The sequence below is a fragment of the Apiospora marii genome, assembly GCF_038362585.1.
Source record: "Apiospora marii strain CBS 49790 chromosome Unknown utg000001l_segment0_segment0, whole genome shotgun sequence".
Lineage (NCBI taxonomy): Eukaryota > Fungi > Ascomycota > Sordariomycetes > Amphisphaeriales > Apiosporaceae > Apiospora > Apiospora marii.
In genome coordinates, this window is record NW_027117372.1 from 4,287,230 (window position 1) to 4,304,164 (window position 16,935).

At 56.1% G+C, this 16,935-nt stretch overlaps 8 protein-coding genes across 8 annotated transcripts; 4 read left to right on the forward strand and 4 right to left on the reverse strand.

The window, feature by feature from the left end:
* Positions 1-2,190: 2,190 nt before the first annotated feature.
* PG985_001385 (uncharacterized protein) lies at positions 2,191-3,621 on the forward strand (the record flags this gene model as incomplete). Its single annotated transcript, XM_066821154.1, has 1 exon — positions 2,191-3,621. One exon carries the CDS (start codon positions 2,191-2,193, stop codon positions 3,619-3,621), a length of 1,431 nt encoding a protein of 476 aa, XP_066692033.1.
* A 471-nt stretch (positions 3,622-4,092) lies between these two features.
* PG985_001386 (uncharacterized protein) lies at positions 4,093-4,497 on the reverse strand (the record flags this gene model as incomplete). The annotated part of the gene is made up of 2 exons (XM_066821155.1): positions 4,093-4,245; positions 4,327-4,497. 2 exons carry the CDS (start codon positions 4,495-4,497, stop codon positions 4,093-4,095), a joined length of 324 nt encoding a protein of 107 aa, XP_066692034.1.
* A 979-nt stretch (positions 4,498-5,476) lies between these two features.
* PG985_001387 (cytochrome P450) lies at positions 5,477-7,325 on the reverse strand (the record flags this gene model as incomplete). The annotated part of the gene is made up of 3 exons (XM_066821156.1): positions 5,477-5,648; positions 5,753-6,917; positions 7,067-7,325. The coding sequence occupies 3 exons, from the start codon at positions 7,323-7,325 to the stop codon at positions 5,477-5,479; spliced, it is 1,596 nt and encodes a 531-aa protein (XP_066692035.1).
* Positions 7,326-8,546: 1,221 nt separating this feature from the next.
* On the forward strand, positions 8,547-8,864 carry PG985_001388 (uncharacterized protein; the record flags this gene model as incomplete). Its single annotated transcript, XM_066821157.1, has 2 exons — positions 8,547-8,714; positions 8,850-8,864. 2 exons carry the CDS (start codon positions 8,547-8,549, stop codon positions 8,862-8,864), a joined length of 183 nt encoding a protein of 60 aa, XP_066692036.1.
* A 561-nt stretch (positions 8,865-9,425) lies between these two features.
* PG985_001389 (uncharacterized protein) lies at positions 9,426-10,146 on the forward strand (the record flags this gene model as incomplete). The annotated part of the gene is made up of 2 exons (XM_066821158.1): positions 9,426-9,814; positions 9,903-10,146. The coding sequence occupies 2 exons, from the start codon at positions 9,426-9,428 to the stop codon at positions 10,144-10,146; spliced, it is 633 nt and encodes a 210-aa protein (XP_066692037.1).
* A 465-nt stretch (positions 10,147-10,611) lies between these two features.
* PG985_001390 (short-chain dehydrogenase/reductase family protein) lies at positions 10,612-11,734 on the reverse strand (the record flags this gene model as incomplete). Its single annotated transcript, XM_066821159.1, has 2 exons — positions 10,612-10,732; positions 10,797-11,734. 2 exons carry the CDS (start codon positions 11,732-11,734, stop codon positions 10,612-10,614), a joined length of 1,059 nt encoding a protein of 352 aa, XP_066692038.1.
* Positions 11,735-12,775: 1,041 nt separating this feature from the next.
* PG985_001391 (uncharacterized protein) lies at positions 12,776-13,343 on the forward strand (the record flags this gene model as incomplete). The annotated part of the gene is made up of 2 exons (XM_066821160.1): positions 12,776-12,990; positions 13,055-13,343. The coding sequence occupies 2 exons, from the start codon at positions 12,776-12,778 to the stop codon at positions 13,341-13,343; spliced, it is 504 nt and encodes a 167-aa protein (XP_066692039.1).
* Positions 13,344-13,675: 332 nt separating this feature from the next.
* Positions 13,676-15,613, reverse strand: PG985_001392 (uncharacterized protein; the record flags this gene model as incomplete). The annotated part of the gene is made up of 3 exons (XM_066821161.1): positions 13,676-15,000; positions 15,065-15,257; positions 15,320-15,613. The coding sequence occupies 3 exons, from the start codon at positions 15,611-15,613 to the stop codon at positions 13,676-13,678; spliced, it is 1,812 nt and encodes a 603-aa protein (XP_066692040.1).
* Between the last annotated feature and the right edge of the window lie 1,322 nt (positions 15,614-16,935).

The following is a 16,935-nucleotide window of genomic DNA, read 5'->3' on the forward strand; positions in this document are numbered from 1 at the left end:
TGTTGGCCCACAGTAGGGGCTCTGGGTGTGGCAGTACGTCAGTCCTGAGCCTGCTAGTAAGCCACAGCTGCCCTGTGACGTAGCTGCGCCGTTATGATATCACCCCCCCAGGCCAATTGTGGGGCCACCTAACAGCGGGAGTTGAGTGGGGGCTGCTTGTGGTTGGTGCCTACTTTTTTGTGGCTAAGCACGAAACCGGTTTTCTGCCCGACCTCGACGACATGGACAGCCACTAAAAGTTCAACGATCCCAACGTCAAATGTTTGGAGTTTGGTGCTGGGCAGCTGGCTACTGGGCGCATCTCGATAAGAGTGCTAGCCGATTAGCCACACGCGAGGTGACTGGCCAGAGCCAGGGTCCTTGGTTCTGGAACATTGCAACCGTGGCAGGTGGGCTGTGCAGTAGGGAGACAAGTGGATTCCCTACTGGATTCAGGGGGTGCAACGGCCAGAACAACGGCTGAACGGCGGCTAGGCGGATTGACTGGCCAAGACGATCAATGGAGAGAGGAGTTTCGGGGCCAGCAGTCTTCTCCATCAATAGTGTGCATATGCATGCCATATGACCGGTGAGGTCACTCGAGATTCGCGATTAGTTTCGATCGATTGCTTAATAAGACCAATCTACCAGAAACACGGACAGTCGGACAGAAAGTCGGGGAAGAACAGGACCCTTGCCGAGGAGTCTGCTGCACCTAGCAACCCCCCTTTTCGATGACATGCTTAATTCGACTTCTCGGTGAGTGACTCATCAGCCGAACTTCTTATGTTGCCAGGCTGCTGTTTGCCAGGTCTCAACAATGATAGGACCCTACTACTCCATTTAGATTCCTGATCATCTCCTTCCGCCAGATGTTTGCTGCTTGGGCGTAGCAAAATCCATGAGCCAGATCACCGCCCAACCGACCGATATACCCCCAATATTGCATTAGATCGAAGCCTAAACCACTGGCGTCTGGCTTTGCCGGCAATCCACTCACCCACACCCATCGATCCCAATTCTTCATTCCATTTTGGAGCCGCTGGCAGCTGGTGGCTGGCTTCTCAAGGGCACCGCTCTCAGCATGGGCCTTGGGCTCTCTCTTGGACATGCGGATCTAACTCATGATGTCACACCTATATGGTCCCGAAGTTCGTTTGCACATACATGGAAGACTCGTACTTGTGAAGTATCCCATATCATTCGTGAAACAAAGGGACCTCCTAGAGCACTCTTCTAGTACAGTGTCTCTGGGATCTATGTTTTGGGGGCTTGGCCCTGGAGGTGACCTCGATACCAGTCTGATGAACCAAACACTTTGGGGACTGGCACGCAGCCATTAGGCTGAAGCATCGCCCACCACATTGCTTGTCAGGCTGTGCGGCCGGAGCTATGGTAGGCAGTAGTAGGGGAAGCAGGTCAAGGACTGTCCCCCTGATTACTAAAGTGGAAGGGGGTCAAGCGCACCGTTCTTGGATTGGCTGTCGTGTAGGCAGCAGTGCGGGGAATATCCCGGCACCTACGAGCTAACAAGACCCGGGTTGATTCCTGCTCCTTCTTGATTCTATCATGTATCCATTCTGCCACTTCTCTCCATCGACAACCAGATAGCCCCTCCACCTCTATATCCCTAATCACGCTTCGCTCGGCCTACTTCCGCAGAGATCCGGCACGCGGGCAAGAGGATGGACCCGGAAGATGCTCTGGCCCTATCCTGGGACGGCGTGCTTTGCACTCGCTGCCGAGAGGCTTTCGATACTGCGTTGCGGTGTGATAGTATTCCGCCATGGCATGGCTTCGATCACATAGAGCAAGGGGCGCGCTCTGGGTGTCGCCTGTGTTCACTCCTATTTGCTCTCCTCAATAATATTCCACGTCGGAATGATATAAAGAAACAATCCCCCGATATAAACGAGCGATTCCCTGACGCCGAAGAGAAATCCTCTAATATCGATGAGCGATGCGTTAGTACCTATTGTGAATTTATTTGCCCTCCCTCGAATTTATGGGAAATTCACCTGGACCTTATTAATCGGGATCATTCATCACTTATCTTGAAGTTGTTTGATCGTATGTGTTGCCCCCCTCCACACGGCTTCTTTTCCAATTCATTCAATTATGAGTTTATTCATAACTACTTCTGTAATGCAACAAGACCTAATAGCCATATCTCTACTCAAAGATGATTTTGATGCCTCGGAAACAATTGCAATGTCCAGCTATAGCACCTCATCCGATAAGACATTCAAACGGATCCAGACTTGGCTGGAAAACTGCTGCGCATCCCATGCGAGCTGTCAAAGTTGGCAAACTACCACGGACACCCTTGCTGGTCTGCCGACCAGGCTGATTCACATCGAGGCTACTCCCGGGTCATCAATTCCGACTATCCGGCTAGTACGTGGAGTAGATGCCAGCACCGATCGTTACGCTACACTTAGTCACTGCTGGGGGCCTAACGGCGTGCCGACTAAGCTACTACTGGGTAGTATTAACGACCTGAGCCTTCAAATCGCCTGGGATACACTGCCCTTGACATTTCGGGAGGCCATCCTCGTGGCCGCCAGACTTGGAATCAAGTACATATGGATCGATGCCCTATGCATTATCCAGGACAGCGCCCCAGACTGGAACATTGAAGCGTCTAGAATGATGCAGGTCTATACGAATTGCTATATCAACATCTCTGCAGACGCCTCAACCGACGGCAGTGGCGGACTCTTCAGGCAACGAGACCCAGCTATGTTCCAATCTTTCCCCGTACCCGGTGATCGAACCAGTAAAACGAATTTATACTACTGTTATTCTGATAATTGGTACAAGTACGTGGAGCAGACTCCTCTCACAAAAAGATCTTGGGTCGTTCAAGAACGCTTTATGTCGCCTCGTGTTGTCCACTACAGTAATGACCAGGTTCATTGGGAATGCAGGGAACTCACAACATCCGAAAGTGTCCATCCTTCTTTCGAAATCACTCCGGATAATACTGCAACGCCATGGAAAATAAGCAACTACGTTGACTTCTCAATATGGTACAGGCTGGTCCACTCCTATACTGAAGGTCAGTTGACCAAGATCGCTGACAGGCCAATTGCTATTGCTGGGCTGGCACGCACTTTCGCCCATCTCTTGGAGATGGAGCCGAGCGACTATCTTTGTGGCCTTTGGCGTCCAAAACTGGTCCTAGAACTGATGTGGTACACACTGCACTCTACCGAAAGGACTCCACTTCACATACCTTCTTGGTCCTGGTTGTCTGTCAATGGAGGCGTCTGGATGGAAGGTTCCATGTACTGCGAGCCTGTGGCCGAAATAGTGGAGGCACGCACTGCCTCACTGGGCGACCCGTTTGGACCCGTGGTGTCAAGCTCCCTCAGGATACGCGCTCCTATCTGCCGAGCGACTTTTTTTCAAGCAACTGATGCATTAGACTGGGATGCCAGCGGCAGGAAGTACGGATACGGCATCATGCTTGGCCAGGACAAGTTAAGGGAGGGACTATCATTTGAATTGATCCTCGACGAACGTTCACCTGCGTTCTTCGAGAGGGTCCTTTCGCAAGATGTGTTTATTTTACTTGTTCAAGGCGGCGTGTTCATTGATTCCGAGTCGCCAGCTTCTACCGAGCTCAGCGAGGAGTAAGTGCAGATTGCGAGTTGAAGAGTCCCTTATTGCTTGGGAGCATACTGACGTCTGTCCAAGGTCTGAGACCAATTGCCAAGATCAACTTGGATACTACGGCTTGGGCCACTATGAATGCCTGGTTCTCTTTGAAGCAGAGTCTGGTGACGCCTTCCGTCGGGCTGGACGCAGTTCGTTTGCTGGAGTTACCCACCATTCATTAGCGTATTTAACGGGGGCTGAAGTTGATGAAGACGATTGCTGTTCTATCATGGATAGGCACTTTCAAAACTTCGGGGTTCCGCAACATCTTTACGACTATATTGATGGCGATTTCAAGTACACTGTTACCTTAGTTTGATCGGAGCAGTGTATTTTTTGTCAATGGAATACTAGGATAGGCAAGTTGCACATCATCAAGGAGAAAGTAACGAATCCTTGGAAATATCCAATGAAGCGAAGCGTCTTGGATTTTGGGCCCCAAGTAATTAATTAAGAGATGTTCCACTTTTTATAAGCGAGCTCCCGTGAAGGGTCTATGGCCACCAGCACAAGCGAACCGTCGGCATACTCGTCGTCGTAGTAGTAGCCGTACTCTGGCTCGTCATTCGAGAACATGACGGCCGTCGACAAGAAGTAGGTGAGCTGGTTCTCCGTTTCGGACCCGGGATCGGGCTCGTGGAACGAGTCGTCTCGGAAGCGGACTTAGAAGTCGCGGCGCAGGACGTACTCGAAGAAGCTCAGTGCCAGCGGCGGTAAAGGCCACACCTCTCCGTCCTCGTCCACGATGGCATTGGGCTTGCCGGACTCGTTGAAGACGTCTTCGAGGATCCGGCATCCGAGGAAGTCGCGAAAATACGCATCATTGTAGGACATCTTCCCCTGAGGGTTGTCCATTCCTGGCGTTGGCCGTTTCTTGGGGGTCGAACTGCCGAGGGGCTCTATTATCAGCCTAACGGCTGATGATGCTGTAGTACTCCCATGCTTGAATATGGCAGCTCGCCCACAGTACCTGCATCACCTCCCACACCACGAAGTGGGAGTCTGAATGCTGGCATCATCCTCACTCTAGGATACTCCGGACAATGCACTCTCGAAGTCTACTCCGAGCTCCAAAATACGCCGCAACACTGATGTCTGGTTAGAACATAATGTCGCTGCGGTCGCCTCATTGCCGTCGGCACGCAAGCCCATCAGGTACAGACACTTAATGAAGCCAACGTCACCCCATTCTACTGCATATCGTATGGCCAAACCATCTATTCCGTGTTTTCTTAGAAGTAGCCCGTTTCCTGCCTCATCTGACTGGATAATGGCATCAAAACCGCCAACCCGTGGCATATTCTCCTAGTCCGGGAGCTTCTGTTCCTCTGTGCCGCCCGCCAGCACTAGGATGCTGGGTAAGACGACCGGATGATGACACTGTTTTTGTTTTATTGGTGCGGGTTTTGGGCAATCTTTAGTACCCTGTGACGCACATCTTACCGATGCCGGAAGATCTGCTGTCTTTTCCGATACGGTAGAAGATGCCGTCAGGATGGAGGGCCGGAGGAATTACAATTCCTCCGGATACCACCAACCCCTAAGCAAAGAAGCCGTCCTTGCCGATGTGGCGTACTGAACGGTTCAGAGCCTACGGCTACACTCAAGGGTGTAACATTGCACACTGATAATGGCAAACGCTCGTTGGGTAGATCAACATGGACAAGCGGCATGGCCCAGGCAAATAGCACAATACTACACACAATTCACAAGGCTTTGATACGATGTTTTGACAGCCAATCCAAAGTACCTGAAATAGAATCGGATTGCAACCCCTACGGGTGTCTCCTAGCGGTATACCATCAACCCAGAAGGCCCACCCAGTGCTCAACCCCTATTCCGGCGAGATGACCACGGTGATGGGCTTGGTGCCCTTCTTGGGCTTCGGGATCATGACCTCGTGGTCCATGGTCACACAGTCGTCGTTCCCGCTCACGAGCCTCATCCGCGGCGCCACCCGCAGCACGACGGCGGCCACCGTCAGGTACAGCTCGCACATGGCCAGACTAGCACCAGAGAAAAGGTTAGCATCATCAATATAAGCCCAGGGCTGCCCATTGAAACACCCATTGGCAATACGTTGGATAGGATCAAGGGGCCGTGTACTTACTTCATCCCCAAACAGATCCTACTCCCCTTCGAGAACGAAAGCAGATACCTCTCCAACCCCGTATTCCTCTCCCCCTCCGCCGTGATCCATCTCTCCGGCCTAAACGCCTCCGGCTCCGGGAACACGCTGGCGTCCCTGTGCGTAAGCCCGGCACTCATCCCGATCGGCGTCCCGCGCGGGACCACGTACTCGAACGCCCCATCCCTGCCCCAGCCAAACCCCTCCTGGCTGCGGTAGACCAGGTCCTCGGTCCGCGCGACGCGGGCGAGGCGGGTGCTGAGACCGTGGCACATCCGAAGAGTCTCGTGGACGACGCCGTAGAGGTAGGGGATCTGCTCGAGCCGGGCCCAGGACAGGTCTCTTCCGGCCGGGTCCACGCCCGCTCGAGCTAGTTCTTGCTCCAGCCGGGCCCGCTTGGCCGGGTGCCGCAGCAGGAAGTAGGTGGCGCCCGTCAGCACGTTGGCCGTGGTCTCGGTCCCCGCGCCCGTGAGCGAGAAGCCGTCGGCGGCGAGGCGGTAGACCGTCTTCTCCTCGGGCGGCAGGTCCGGGGCGTCCAGTAAATCGGTAAAGACGGTGCCGGCCTTCGGGTCGCGCATGGCCTGCCGGACGTGGCCGGGGATGGTGATGTAGAGCTCGCGCATGAGCATCGCGAAGGTCTCGGGCATGTAATCAAGAAAATAGGGCGCCAGCGAGACGAGCCCGCCCAGCTGCGGGAAGAAGCGCCAGAAGTACACGTGGGTCGTGAACCCCCCGAGGGCGCCCTTGTAATTGTAGTCCCAGCCGTCGTGGGCGAGGAAGCCGCGGGGCTGGCCGAAGGCGTACTGCGAGATGGTGTCGCCCGTCAGACAGTTGTACGCCGAGGTCAGGTCGATAGGTCCTCCTCTCCAGGCCAGCAGCTTGTCGCACAGCTGCTGGACGAGCCGCTGCACGCGCGGCTCCAGCTTCGTCATCTGCGCCTTGGAGAAGAAGCGGTTGAGCGCGCCCCGCCGCATGCGGTGCTGCTCGTGCGCCTCGGACCCGAACGCCGTCACCGCCACGGGCCCCACGTTGGCGTTGAGGTAGTGCCGGTGTTTGTCCCGGATCCGGCCCCCGCCCGGGTAGATCTCGTTGACGAAGGACGAGTCGAGGCAGTGCAGCTCCTCGGGGTTGATGCGCACGATGGGGCCTAGTAGGGGCAGGGTGTGAGTACGGCAGACTCATTGCTCCCAGAGAACAGAAGAAACAGAAGAAAGAAGGAACGTGATACGAGTGAGTTGAAAAAGACGGTGTTGGGCTTTGGACACTCTCAACGAGAATAGGAACAGTCTCACATACCATAGATCTCATGCATCTTCCTGATCTCGTTCACGTACCGCCCATGACGGACAAAGTCAAACCAAAACTCATAGATGAAAGTAGCAGCCGCCAGCCGCGGGCCAGGGAACTTGTGCAGCGGGTGGAAGGGCGAGACGTTGTACAAGGCGAGGAGCAGACGATAGCCAAGCCAGGCGCCCAGGAGCCGCAGAAGGACGCCCCCGCTGAGGACGGAGGCGCCCAGCGTCTCCAACGAGAGGAGGGAAGGCGAAGAAGGCATGGATGGTCGTGTTTCTCTTGCTGTTGTCCCCTATTCTCGTGGTTGTTGGGACGGCCAAACGGGGGGAGCCTGAATTGTCATACGGGGCTCAGGCCGGGTGACAATGGGTATTAATACTCGAGGTTTATCTATTCGTTTCCCTTGGCCATGCCGGGAGCAGGCTCGCCGGGCACTTAAAAGGCTTTCAAGAGAACCGAGCTCGCGTCAGCGAGAGGGGTCAGAGGGGTCTAGTGGTCCTTGCTGGCTAATCTCCAAGAAGTAAGATCCAGTTTAGTGATGCTACCCAGAATGCTGAGTGGCGGCACAGAAGCAGAAGCAGCAATATGTATGGGGGAGGATATACGGCGCGGTGGAGCCAATTGGCTTGGCATCTGCTGGAGGACAGGCCCGAAGACAAAAAAGACTTGTCAGATTACTTGACAGCGCCGATCCCAGTGGGAGCAAAATTCGGATGCAACGTCATAGGAGTCTTTCATCATGCTGGACATGATGCGAGCATTGCCCTTCCGGTCTGCAGTCGCACAGGGGTTTCCAGTACGGTTCCTAGTTCCGCTTGCGTCCCGGCCGCAAAAGGACGCATTCCCGACAGCCTGGGAACGAACCTCTGTCGCCCTATCAGGGCCATCAGGTTATATACCAAGCCTCGTCTCCGCTCCCAGACACTGGACGATGTAACCTCGTCACAAGCCCCAAAGATGAAGATCTACGTACTGAGCCGTAAAAGCTCCGACAACCGCGAATCTTCTGCGCAGCCTCGCAGCTTGGTGACACAGGCGACACCCAGCCCCATTGGTGTCAAGGTCACATATCTACTGACCTATTGTCCGTTTCCTCTTGACCATTGGGAACATGTTGTTACCTGTCACTCCGTTACATACGAGCATGCCACAGACCTGGGTTCGCAACCGATCTCAATGTCGGCAAAGCAGTCACTCAGCTGAGATTGTCCTGTTGGAAGGATCTTGTGTTCCTCAGAGGCTTGCTTGGCCTTCCCTTGGACGGGTGAAGATGTTTCGGGAAGTTGTATGCCCTGTGTGGCCGTCCATGGCGACGAGAAATGTAGCTGGATATGTTAAACTAGAATAGTTCCGCGGCCTCCTTCTCCTTTGGTTTGCTAACGGGACATTACACAAACTGCGGTTGTCCCGGTTGTGTCTCGTTCCGTATCTACAGTTCACCTCTTTCGAGATACGGTCATTGCATTGGCGCACTCCTTTCATAATGGCAGGTGAAACCGTGTTTATTCCGATGTTGCCGCTGGATCGTGGCCATATCATCGTGGAATCCGTCATCATTGCTCTGACCACGGCCGTGTTGGGATTGCGCATTCTGGCTCGGATGCAGGCACTGGGATTGGGAGCCGACGACTATCTGGTGATTGCCGGTTGTGTATGTGTTCTGGTGTTCTTATCTCCTATCGACTAGTCCTTCCCCGGAAAGGCATCCGAAACTAACCTTTAGTACCACAGGTAGTCATGGTTGCGTACGTGGGTATCATCATGTCATGTAATTTGGTACTCTCAGGCCGTATCCGTATAGGAGACTGAGTGGTTGACCAATACGGCTTGCATCACAGGGACTACCATAGGCCTAGGCTATGACTTCCCAGAGACGGCGACTGAATACCCGTTACGTGAGTCGCCGCTGTGTCCAAGACAAAGTCCCATCCGTCGCTGACAAGGCTCTAATATGCAGTCCAACACAACCTACCAAAAATGCTCTAAGTAAGGGGCAATAAGAAAGGGGAAAGTACTCCGATGATACTTTCTTGCCGAACCAAAGCGAAACGCTCGCTAAACAGGACCCATCCGCCGAAGATAAGGTATTATATCCAATATTTTCGAAACTCTGAAAAACATTCGAACAATTATGACTCCCATGGATCGAAAAAAAGCTTGATAACGGCCGGTGACTGCGAAATTCCCTCTCCGGTCATGGCGACTCAGCGGACTGCGAATAAAAGGCTGTCCTCGCTTCCTCTGTCGACTGCTTGAACTAATTCCTCCATCCAACACGACTACACATACCATCCACCACGACTTTCCAAGAGACACAGCACATCCGCGCCGTCACATTCATCCACCATCACACTCATCCACCATGGCGACGAAGATCGCCGCCTCCCCCATCAATGATTCCGGCATCACCTGCCTCAAGCACAGCCTCCTGCTCTTCTACCGCCGCATCCTCAACATCGGCAGCAGCGCGTGGGTGCGGCTGCTCTTCCTGGGCATGACGCACCTGGTGGCGGGCTGGGGCGCCGCCTGGGTCGCCGTCCTGCGGCTCGTCTGCCGCCCGGTCTACAATAACTGGGACACGGCCGTGGCCGACACGTGTTACGACGCCGTCGTGTTGTACAAGGGGCCGTGGGTCATCAACATCCTCAAAGACCTCTTCGTCATGGTCCTGCCCATCCGCGTCATCCTGTCGGAGCCGATGCGGAAGGTGGATAAGGCTGTGATGATCAGCTGCTTTGCTCTGGGTCTGAGGTAAGCAAGCTCCTTTTCTATTATAGCACCACTCACTCGCTGTCATGTTATCCAACCAGCCACTCTGCTAACCACGCACCCCACCCAGCGTCTGCGCCATCCCCGCCGTCCGCCAAGGCGCCATCCCCGGCGTCCGCAAAGGGGCCCTCGACGACCTCGACATGCAGGCCATCCTGACCGGCGCCATCGAGCTGACCGTCGCCATGGCCGTGCTGGAGCTGTGCATCGGCATCGTCTCCATCAGCCTGCCGATGCTGCGGGCCTTCTACCTGCGCTGGCGGGCCAGTCCCTCGTCGTCCAAGCTGTCCGGGGGCGGCGGCAGCCCCGAGTAGGAGGGCAGCCACAGCCACGGCCTCGTCACCTTCGGCCGCTCGGACCCGCGCAAGCGCTACTACCTGAAGCGGCAGCAGAACAAGCGGGGGGACGACGACGACGATGATGATAGACTCGTGAGGAGGTGGGATATGAATAAGTACCAGGGGGGCCAGCAGCAGCAGCAGCTGGACTCGGAGGTTGGGGACGATACGGGGTCGCAGAGGGGGTTGGCGCATGTTCATTGGGAACCGAGCCCTACCCAGTGAGGGCCAGACGGGGTCCTGGGAGATGTCATGGTATCGCTTCAGGGTGTGGGATCTGGCCAAATAGTGTACATATATAATTAATATATATATATAAACATATATCCCAAAAGATGACGAAGTGACAATGTCCAAATAGATTATTCATACCAGACTGCGTCAACAAGAGGTACTGTGTTGCTCGATACCACAAGCTGCTCACCCCTTGCTCTCGTCTCCTCACCGTTTCAACCCCTCAAGTAGCTCTTCAACCTTGGCGAAGCTCAGTTCCTTCATGGTCTCGTCCCACAACTTATCGCCCAGACGCCGCCCCTCTTCCGTGTACATCATCGGGGGCCACCTGTGTAGGTAGATAGAGCTGTCAGTATCAATTGCACCAAGACAAATCAAGCAACCCAACTTACGCCCGAACCAGCCAATCGGTATACCCCCCATGACTCCCCCGCCCCAACACCAAATTCGAATGCACGTAGATCCTCGCCGCCTCCGCCGCGGACCGCCCGCAGACCCCAAAGAGGACCCCGGTGAAGAGGCGCGTGGCGAGGGGGCCCTGGGCGACGAGCTGCGTGCCCCGGGTCGGCCCCGGGTTCGACACGTTGACCACGACGTCGTCGGCGCTGACGAAGCGGCCGCCCGTCGCCAGCTTGGCGACGAACATGGTCAGCAGCAGCTTCGAGACGCCGTACTGCGCGAACCCGTCGAAGGCCTCGGCGCGGTCGAGGGAGTCGAGCAGGCTGTTCCCCTCGCCCGGGTCGGACAGGGGCGCGGTCAGCGCGGCGTCGGAGCTGATCAGCGTCAATCGCCCGGGCTCGCGCACTGGATCGGTCGGAGATGGCTTCATCAAGGGCAAGAGCAGCAGGGCCAGCAGCGCGCTGGCCAGGTAATTGACCTGCAGCATCGTCTCGCGACCCCTTCCCTCCCCGACGCGCCGGAACTCGAACGCGCCCAGCCCGGCATTCAGCACCGCCGCATGCAGTCTCCCCTGCGGCAGCTCGCGCCCGCACCTCTCGGCAAAGGCGCGCACCGAACGGAACGAGGCCATGTTCAGCTCCCAGACCTCGATGCGCGCGCCGCCGTCGGGGAACTCGGCCCTTAACGCCTCGGCGGCCGCCTCGCCCTTCGGCAGCGAGCGCACCGCCATGACCAGCAGGGACGCGCCAAGTGCGAGGAAATGGCGGGCGCACTCGAGGCCGAGGCCGGCGTTGGAGCCCGTCACTAGAACCGTCTTGCCGGCGAGGGTGATGTCGGCCGGGATCGGGGGCACGGGGTTGAACATTTGCCTGCGGAAGCCATGGGCGAAGCCCGCCATGGCTGCGGCTTCTTGTCTGAGATGCGCCGACATTGTATTGGATTTCACGTATATGTCGCGGTGCGACAGATTGGGAAGACGATGTTGAGACTGATCGTCGTCGCTAAAGAATGAGTCCTCGCGTACAGTGAAGAGAGACACAGTCAGTCTATTCGGCAGTGGCATCTATCATAATCGCTATGTAAGTAGTCAGTCATCGATTCTCATGACTTATATATCGTCAAACTCTCCGTGACAACAATCCCCGGCATTGTTGTGACGTCCGAAGCTGTGGAAACAAAAGGACATGATAACTGTCCGCGTCCGAGGCTCGGAAGGTTTAGAAAGGTTTAGGCGGCGGTGGCACAGCTAGGCAGCACAGTAGAGTTGAAGAGCCCTGTAGGTTAATTGATGTGAGAAATTGGCAATGCCATGCGCCGCGCCCGTGCATGTGTCATCAGTCATTTATCCGCCATTCAATTTGCGGATATTTCAGGAGGGTAATAAGCAAAAAGACGCTGTCGCCCTGGGACCCTTCTTTTGCCTTGGTCAGGTATCGTGGTATTGTAGCACTTTATGCCGACCTTGGGTGCATCCAAGCTGGGGGCACCCCAACACCGAAATTGTGTGTTGTCGTCGGGAGAGTAAGGCCTGCTGGGAAGGAACAGAGCGAGGGGTGGCCAAGGCAGGCAGTAAGTGAGTGAGTGGCAGGACCGCTAACACCGCCAATCAGTTGGCATTGGGCCGCTAATAATCATGTTTCCCTGCAATCTGAAACTTCGTTTTCGGGCCTGAAAGAAGCAAAAACATAAACACCACCCCGCAGTCATTCTTCCATCGAAAATCCATTCAGGATAAGTATAAGTCAGTCGCAAAGCGGACGCGACAAGACGCGCAGGAAAATCCCGAATAGAAGTGTGTGCATTTTGCTTGCAGTGCTATCTACGGCCAAGGAACTATCGCGCTTTCCCAACTTTGCGCATCAACCGTGCCAATCCATCAATCGGCCCTGGCTAGCTTCGACCTAAAACGCCGCCGCAGCAGACCAAACAATAACAAACAAAAAGCCACGACCAAAAAAGCCACACAACCACCATGTCAATCCTGTCGCACCAAATAGAAGAGTCCATCCTCATAGACGCCCCTCCCACCGTGGTCTGGGCCATCCTCACCGACCTCCCGGGCTGGACCGACTGGAACACCTTCGCCATCAAAGCCGAAGTCGTGGCCGGGGGGCCGGGGCAAGCGGGCCAACGCTCGCCCCCCTTGGCCGTGGGGTCGCACCAGCTCCTGACCGTCATGTCGGTCACGTCGTCGCCGGGCAGCAGTCCCTCCAGCCCCCACCCCCTCAAGCCCTCCCCCCTCCGTCTACAGCAACACCGTCTCCGTCCTGGAGCCCCCGGGGAACAGCGCCAAGGGCTACGGCGAGCTGCGCTGGGGCGGCCAGTGGCTGCACCCGCTCGTCCTCGACACGAAGCACTGGTGCCTGCTGGAGCCCGAGGGCGAGGACGGCGGCCAGACCCTCTTCACGCAGGGCGAGCTCTTCACGGGGCTCGTCGTGCCCGTCTCGCGCGCCCTCGGCACCCTCGACGAGCTGCAGGCCGGCTACGTCCGCATGAATGAGGACCTGCGGCGGCGGGCCGAGGGCGACCGGCGGGAGTGAATGGAACAGGTCACTCACTTAGGTACACTAAGTGTTAACGACGACGATGACTACGAAAGGATAGATTAGGTAGACAAGGCAGGCAGGAGTTTGGTGCTGATTACATGACGATGGTTCAAGGGGACTTGGTTTGGCTGGATTGGGTTGGTTTCATTGCGTTTTCACCAGGCATAACGGCACAAGCGCGGCGAACTGGAGGGAAGGTTTGGGAAAGTTGTCATTTCGTAAAAAGTTATATCCTAGCAAAACACGAGGACTCGCTACATCCATTATTACACCACCGTAACTGTGCACTTTTCTCTACCCCTCTCCCCTCTTTGCATTATACGTTATTAGTTCCCCCGGTGCTCCCCTCCCGGCAAGCTCCCCACGACCTTGAGCTCCGCCTTGGCCCGGCGCGTGGCGCCGCGCGACTGCACGCGCTTCAGGGGCCGGTAGACGGGATCCCACATCTGCTCGCGGATCCACTGGTCCAGCTCCTCGGTATCGGTCGGGATCTCCTTCTCCGTCGCCACGCCGTCCTTGACCGCGGCCAGGATCACCTCGCGCGCGATGCGCACGCTGACGGGCCGGACGTGCTCAACCCCCGGCAAAAGGGGCGCCGTGTCGTCCTTAAGAGCCGGGCTCATCTCCGCGACGCCGCGCACCGCGGCCACCAGCATCTCGTCCGTCACCAGCTTGGAGCGGCTCAGCACCGCGCCCAGCCCGATGCCCGGGAACACGACCGAGTTGTTGCACTCGGCGGGCTCGACGGTGATCTCCTTACCGCCGGGGCCCCAGGGCCCCTTGACGGGCGGGAAGGGCGACCCCGTCGACACGAGCGCCTTGCCGTCGGTCCATTTGAGCAGGTCCTCGGGCACGGCCTCGTGGAGGCGCGTCGGGTTCGACAGGGGTAGGATGACGGGGCGCTCGCAGCCGGCGGCCATGGCCCTGACGATCTCCTCGGTGAAGGCGCCCGGCTGCGTCGAGGTGCCGACCAGCACGTTGGGCTGCACCTTCTTGACCACGTCCAGCAATGACGGCTCGCCGCCGCCCTCCCAGTCCTTGGCGTACATCTTCTGCGCGTACGACAGGTCCTTGGTCTGCGCCGTCAGCAGGCCCGGGCGGTCGATCAGGTAAATCTGCTTCGCGGCCTCCTCCTTGCTGATCTTCTTCTCCGACGCGATGGTGTCGCGCACCATGTCGGCGATGCCCACGCCCGCGGTGCCGGCGCCAAAGACGACCATCGTCAGGTCCTTGACGTGCTTCTTGCCAACGTGGAGGCCGGCCATGATGCCCGCGAGCGTGACGCAGCCGGTGCCCTGGACGTCGTCGTTGAAGCAGGGGATCTTGGGGCGGTAGTTGTCGAGGATGCGGCGGGCGTTGGTCAGGCCAAAGTCCTCAAAGTGGATGTAGGCGCGCGGGAACAGCTTGCGCGCCGACTGCACGAACGTGTCGACGAACTTGTCGTACTCCGCGCCCCGCACGCGCTTCTGGCGCAGGCCCAGGTACAGCTCGTCGTCCAGCAGCTCCTGGTTGTCGGTGCCGCAGTCCAGCACGACGGGCAGGGTCCGGTCCGGGTGGATGCCGGCGCAAAGCGTGGTGAGCACCAGCTTGGCATTAGAAATCAGGATGCCACCGGTGCCTTGGTCGCCGATGCCCAAGATCTCCTCGCCGTCTATGATTGGTCAGCTGTGAGCGGGTGACATCAAGAATGCATAGTTGAGGGGTTGAGAAAGTACCTGATACGACGATGTAGTCTATGTCTTCGGGGCGGCCCCACTGTCCCATATCATGCTCGACTCTGTCAATGTCCTTGATGTTCAGGAAGCAGCCAGCGGGACGTCGGAATAGCCGGGAGTAGTTCTGGATGGCCTCTCCTTCTGTGGGAGTGTAGACTACACTGAACATTTCCTTGATGTGGTCTTGGAGGAGCTACCGGGGGTGTTAGGCAGTGCAAAGATAAGTTGGGGAGTTGACAGCGATCGGATCCTTACCTTGTAGTACAAGACATAATTCTGGTCATTTAACGAGGTCAAGAATGTGTTCTTGGCCAAGTCGTCTGGCTTGGCGCGGTACTGCTCGTACGCGCGCGATACTTGCTGTTCTAATGTGTGGATGCTTTGGGGCAGCAGGCCGGTGAGCTCAAACTCGCGGCGCTCCTCCATGCTGTGCGCGGAGCCTCGGTTGAAGATGGGGTTGTTCAGCAGCACATGACCGCTGACAGCACACTCAATTGGACCACTGGTGCTGAGCGGCAGATGCGAAAATTTGGACTCCTCGGGCGCCATGGTGAAAGATAAAGATATATCGTAGGATCAATGATATGATATGTTACAGTGAAGGGAGAAAGGACGAGGAAGTTGGTATTGGGTATTGGATAGGTACTGATGGTGTTGCCCAGATATTTAAATGCAGGCCGATTAATGTACAAGTAGGATGAATTGGTGATGATATCGTACAACAAAGGGAAAGCAGGCTCACGAGGAGGGCGTATATAAGCGTGATACCACATACACCATGCCTTGGCAGGAGTAGACAGGCGCGATCACCAATCCTTACGTTAAGGCATGTGGGTGTGACGTCGTGCTTCTTACCTTCTGGAACCACTAACGAACCTTAGGCGTGGCAGGCCAGAACCCACGAGGCCTTTTTAGCGGGGGTGCCCGGTGGGATTCACTGGATTATGCCGAGAAACGAAACAGAGCCAGCCGGTTTTGAGGCTGCGACGGCTGCCAATCCACCGACGAGCTGATTGACATCCCGGCTTCATTGCTCGAATAGCTGCCGCCATCCGACCAATTAGGGGGCACGTGCAAGGTCCCAGGCAGATAAGAAGCACAAGGGAGAAGAGGGTGGGTGGATTGTTACATTGGTTATGCAAGTCGAAATAGTAGTAGCTAGGAAAAATGTAGGAGCGAAAGGAGCCTCGCTCATGTAAGAGATGGCATCTGAAGATCGGAACCTCCAGATGCCAAAGATGAGCATGGACTATGATGATCCCATTGGTAAGAACTTGTTCTTGCAGTATGTCGAGGTGACATGAGGCAATGCCTTGATGCGTGAACACCAAAGCACCGCCCCCCAAAACGAACCGAACCCTCAGAGGGCCACAGTACAAGACGTACCAGGCGTCAAGAACTTCCTTGCGAAAGACTCGTCGGAGAATACCTAAGTAGGTAGAGCGAGTGGCCGGCGTTTGGAGGCTGCGGATTGAAATGACATAAAGGAAAATGCAACAATACCTTACCTTTAGAAGTACTGCTTCCTAAAAGCCTTTCGCATCAAAGCGACAAGGCCTTGCAGTTGTCTTCATGTTGTCGAGATGCATGCGATTCTCATCGACACTCGACCTCAAAAAGGTGCTGGTTTGTTGCTCGGAAAGAAAATTTTAGCGACCGCTGGACAAGAAATTCTTACTGGGTCTCGGCCAGGTGCGCGGCGCGCTACAGGCCTCGCGGCAAATGGAACATCTAGTGGCCGAGATGCAGTGGGGCACCTGAGCTGAGAACTGGACCATTTTTGTCGATAACAGACAGCCCCAATTGACTGATGAGCACTCTACTGCGCTTGACGAATTCGAAGCATTCAGCCATACGTCCAGCTTTTCGTC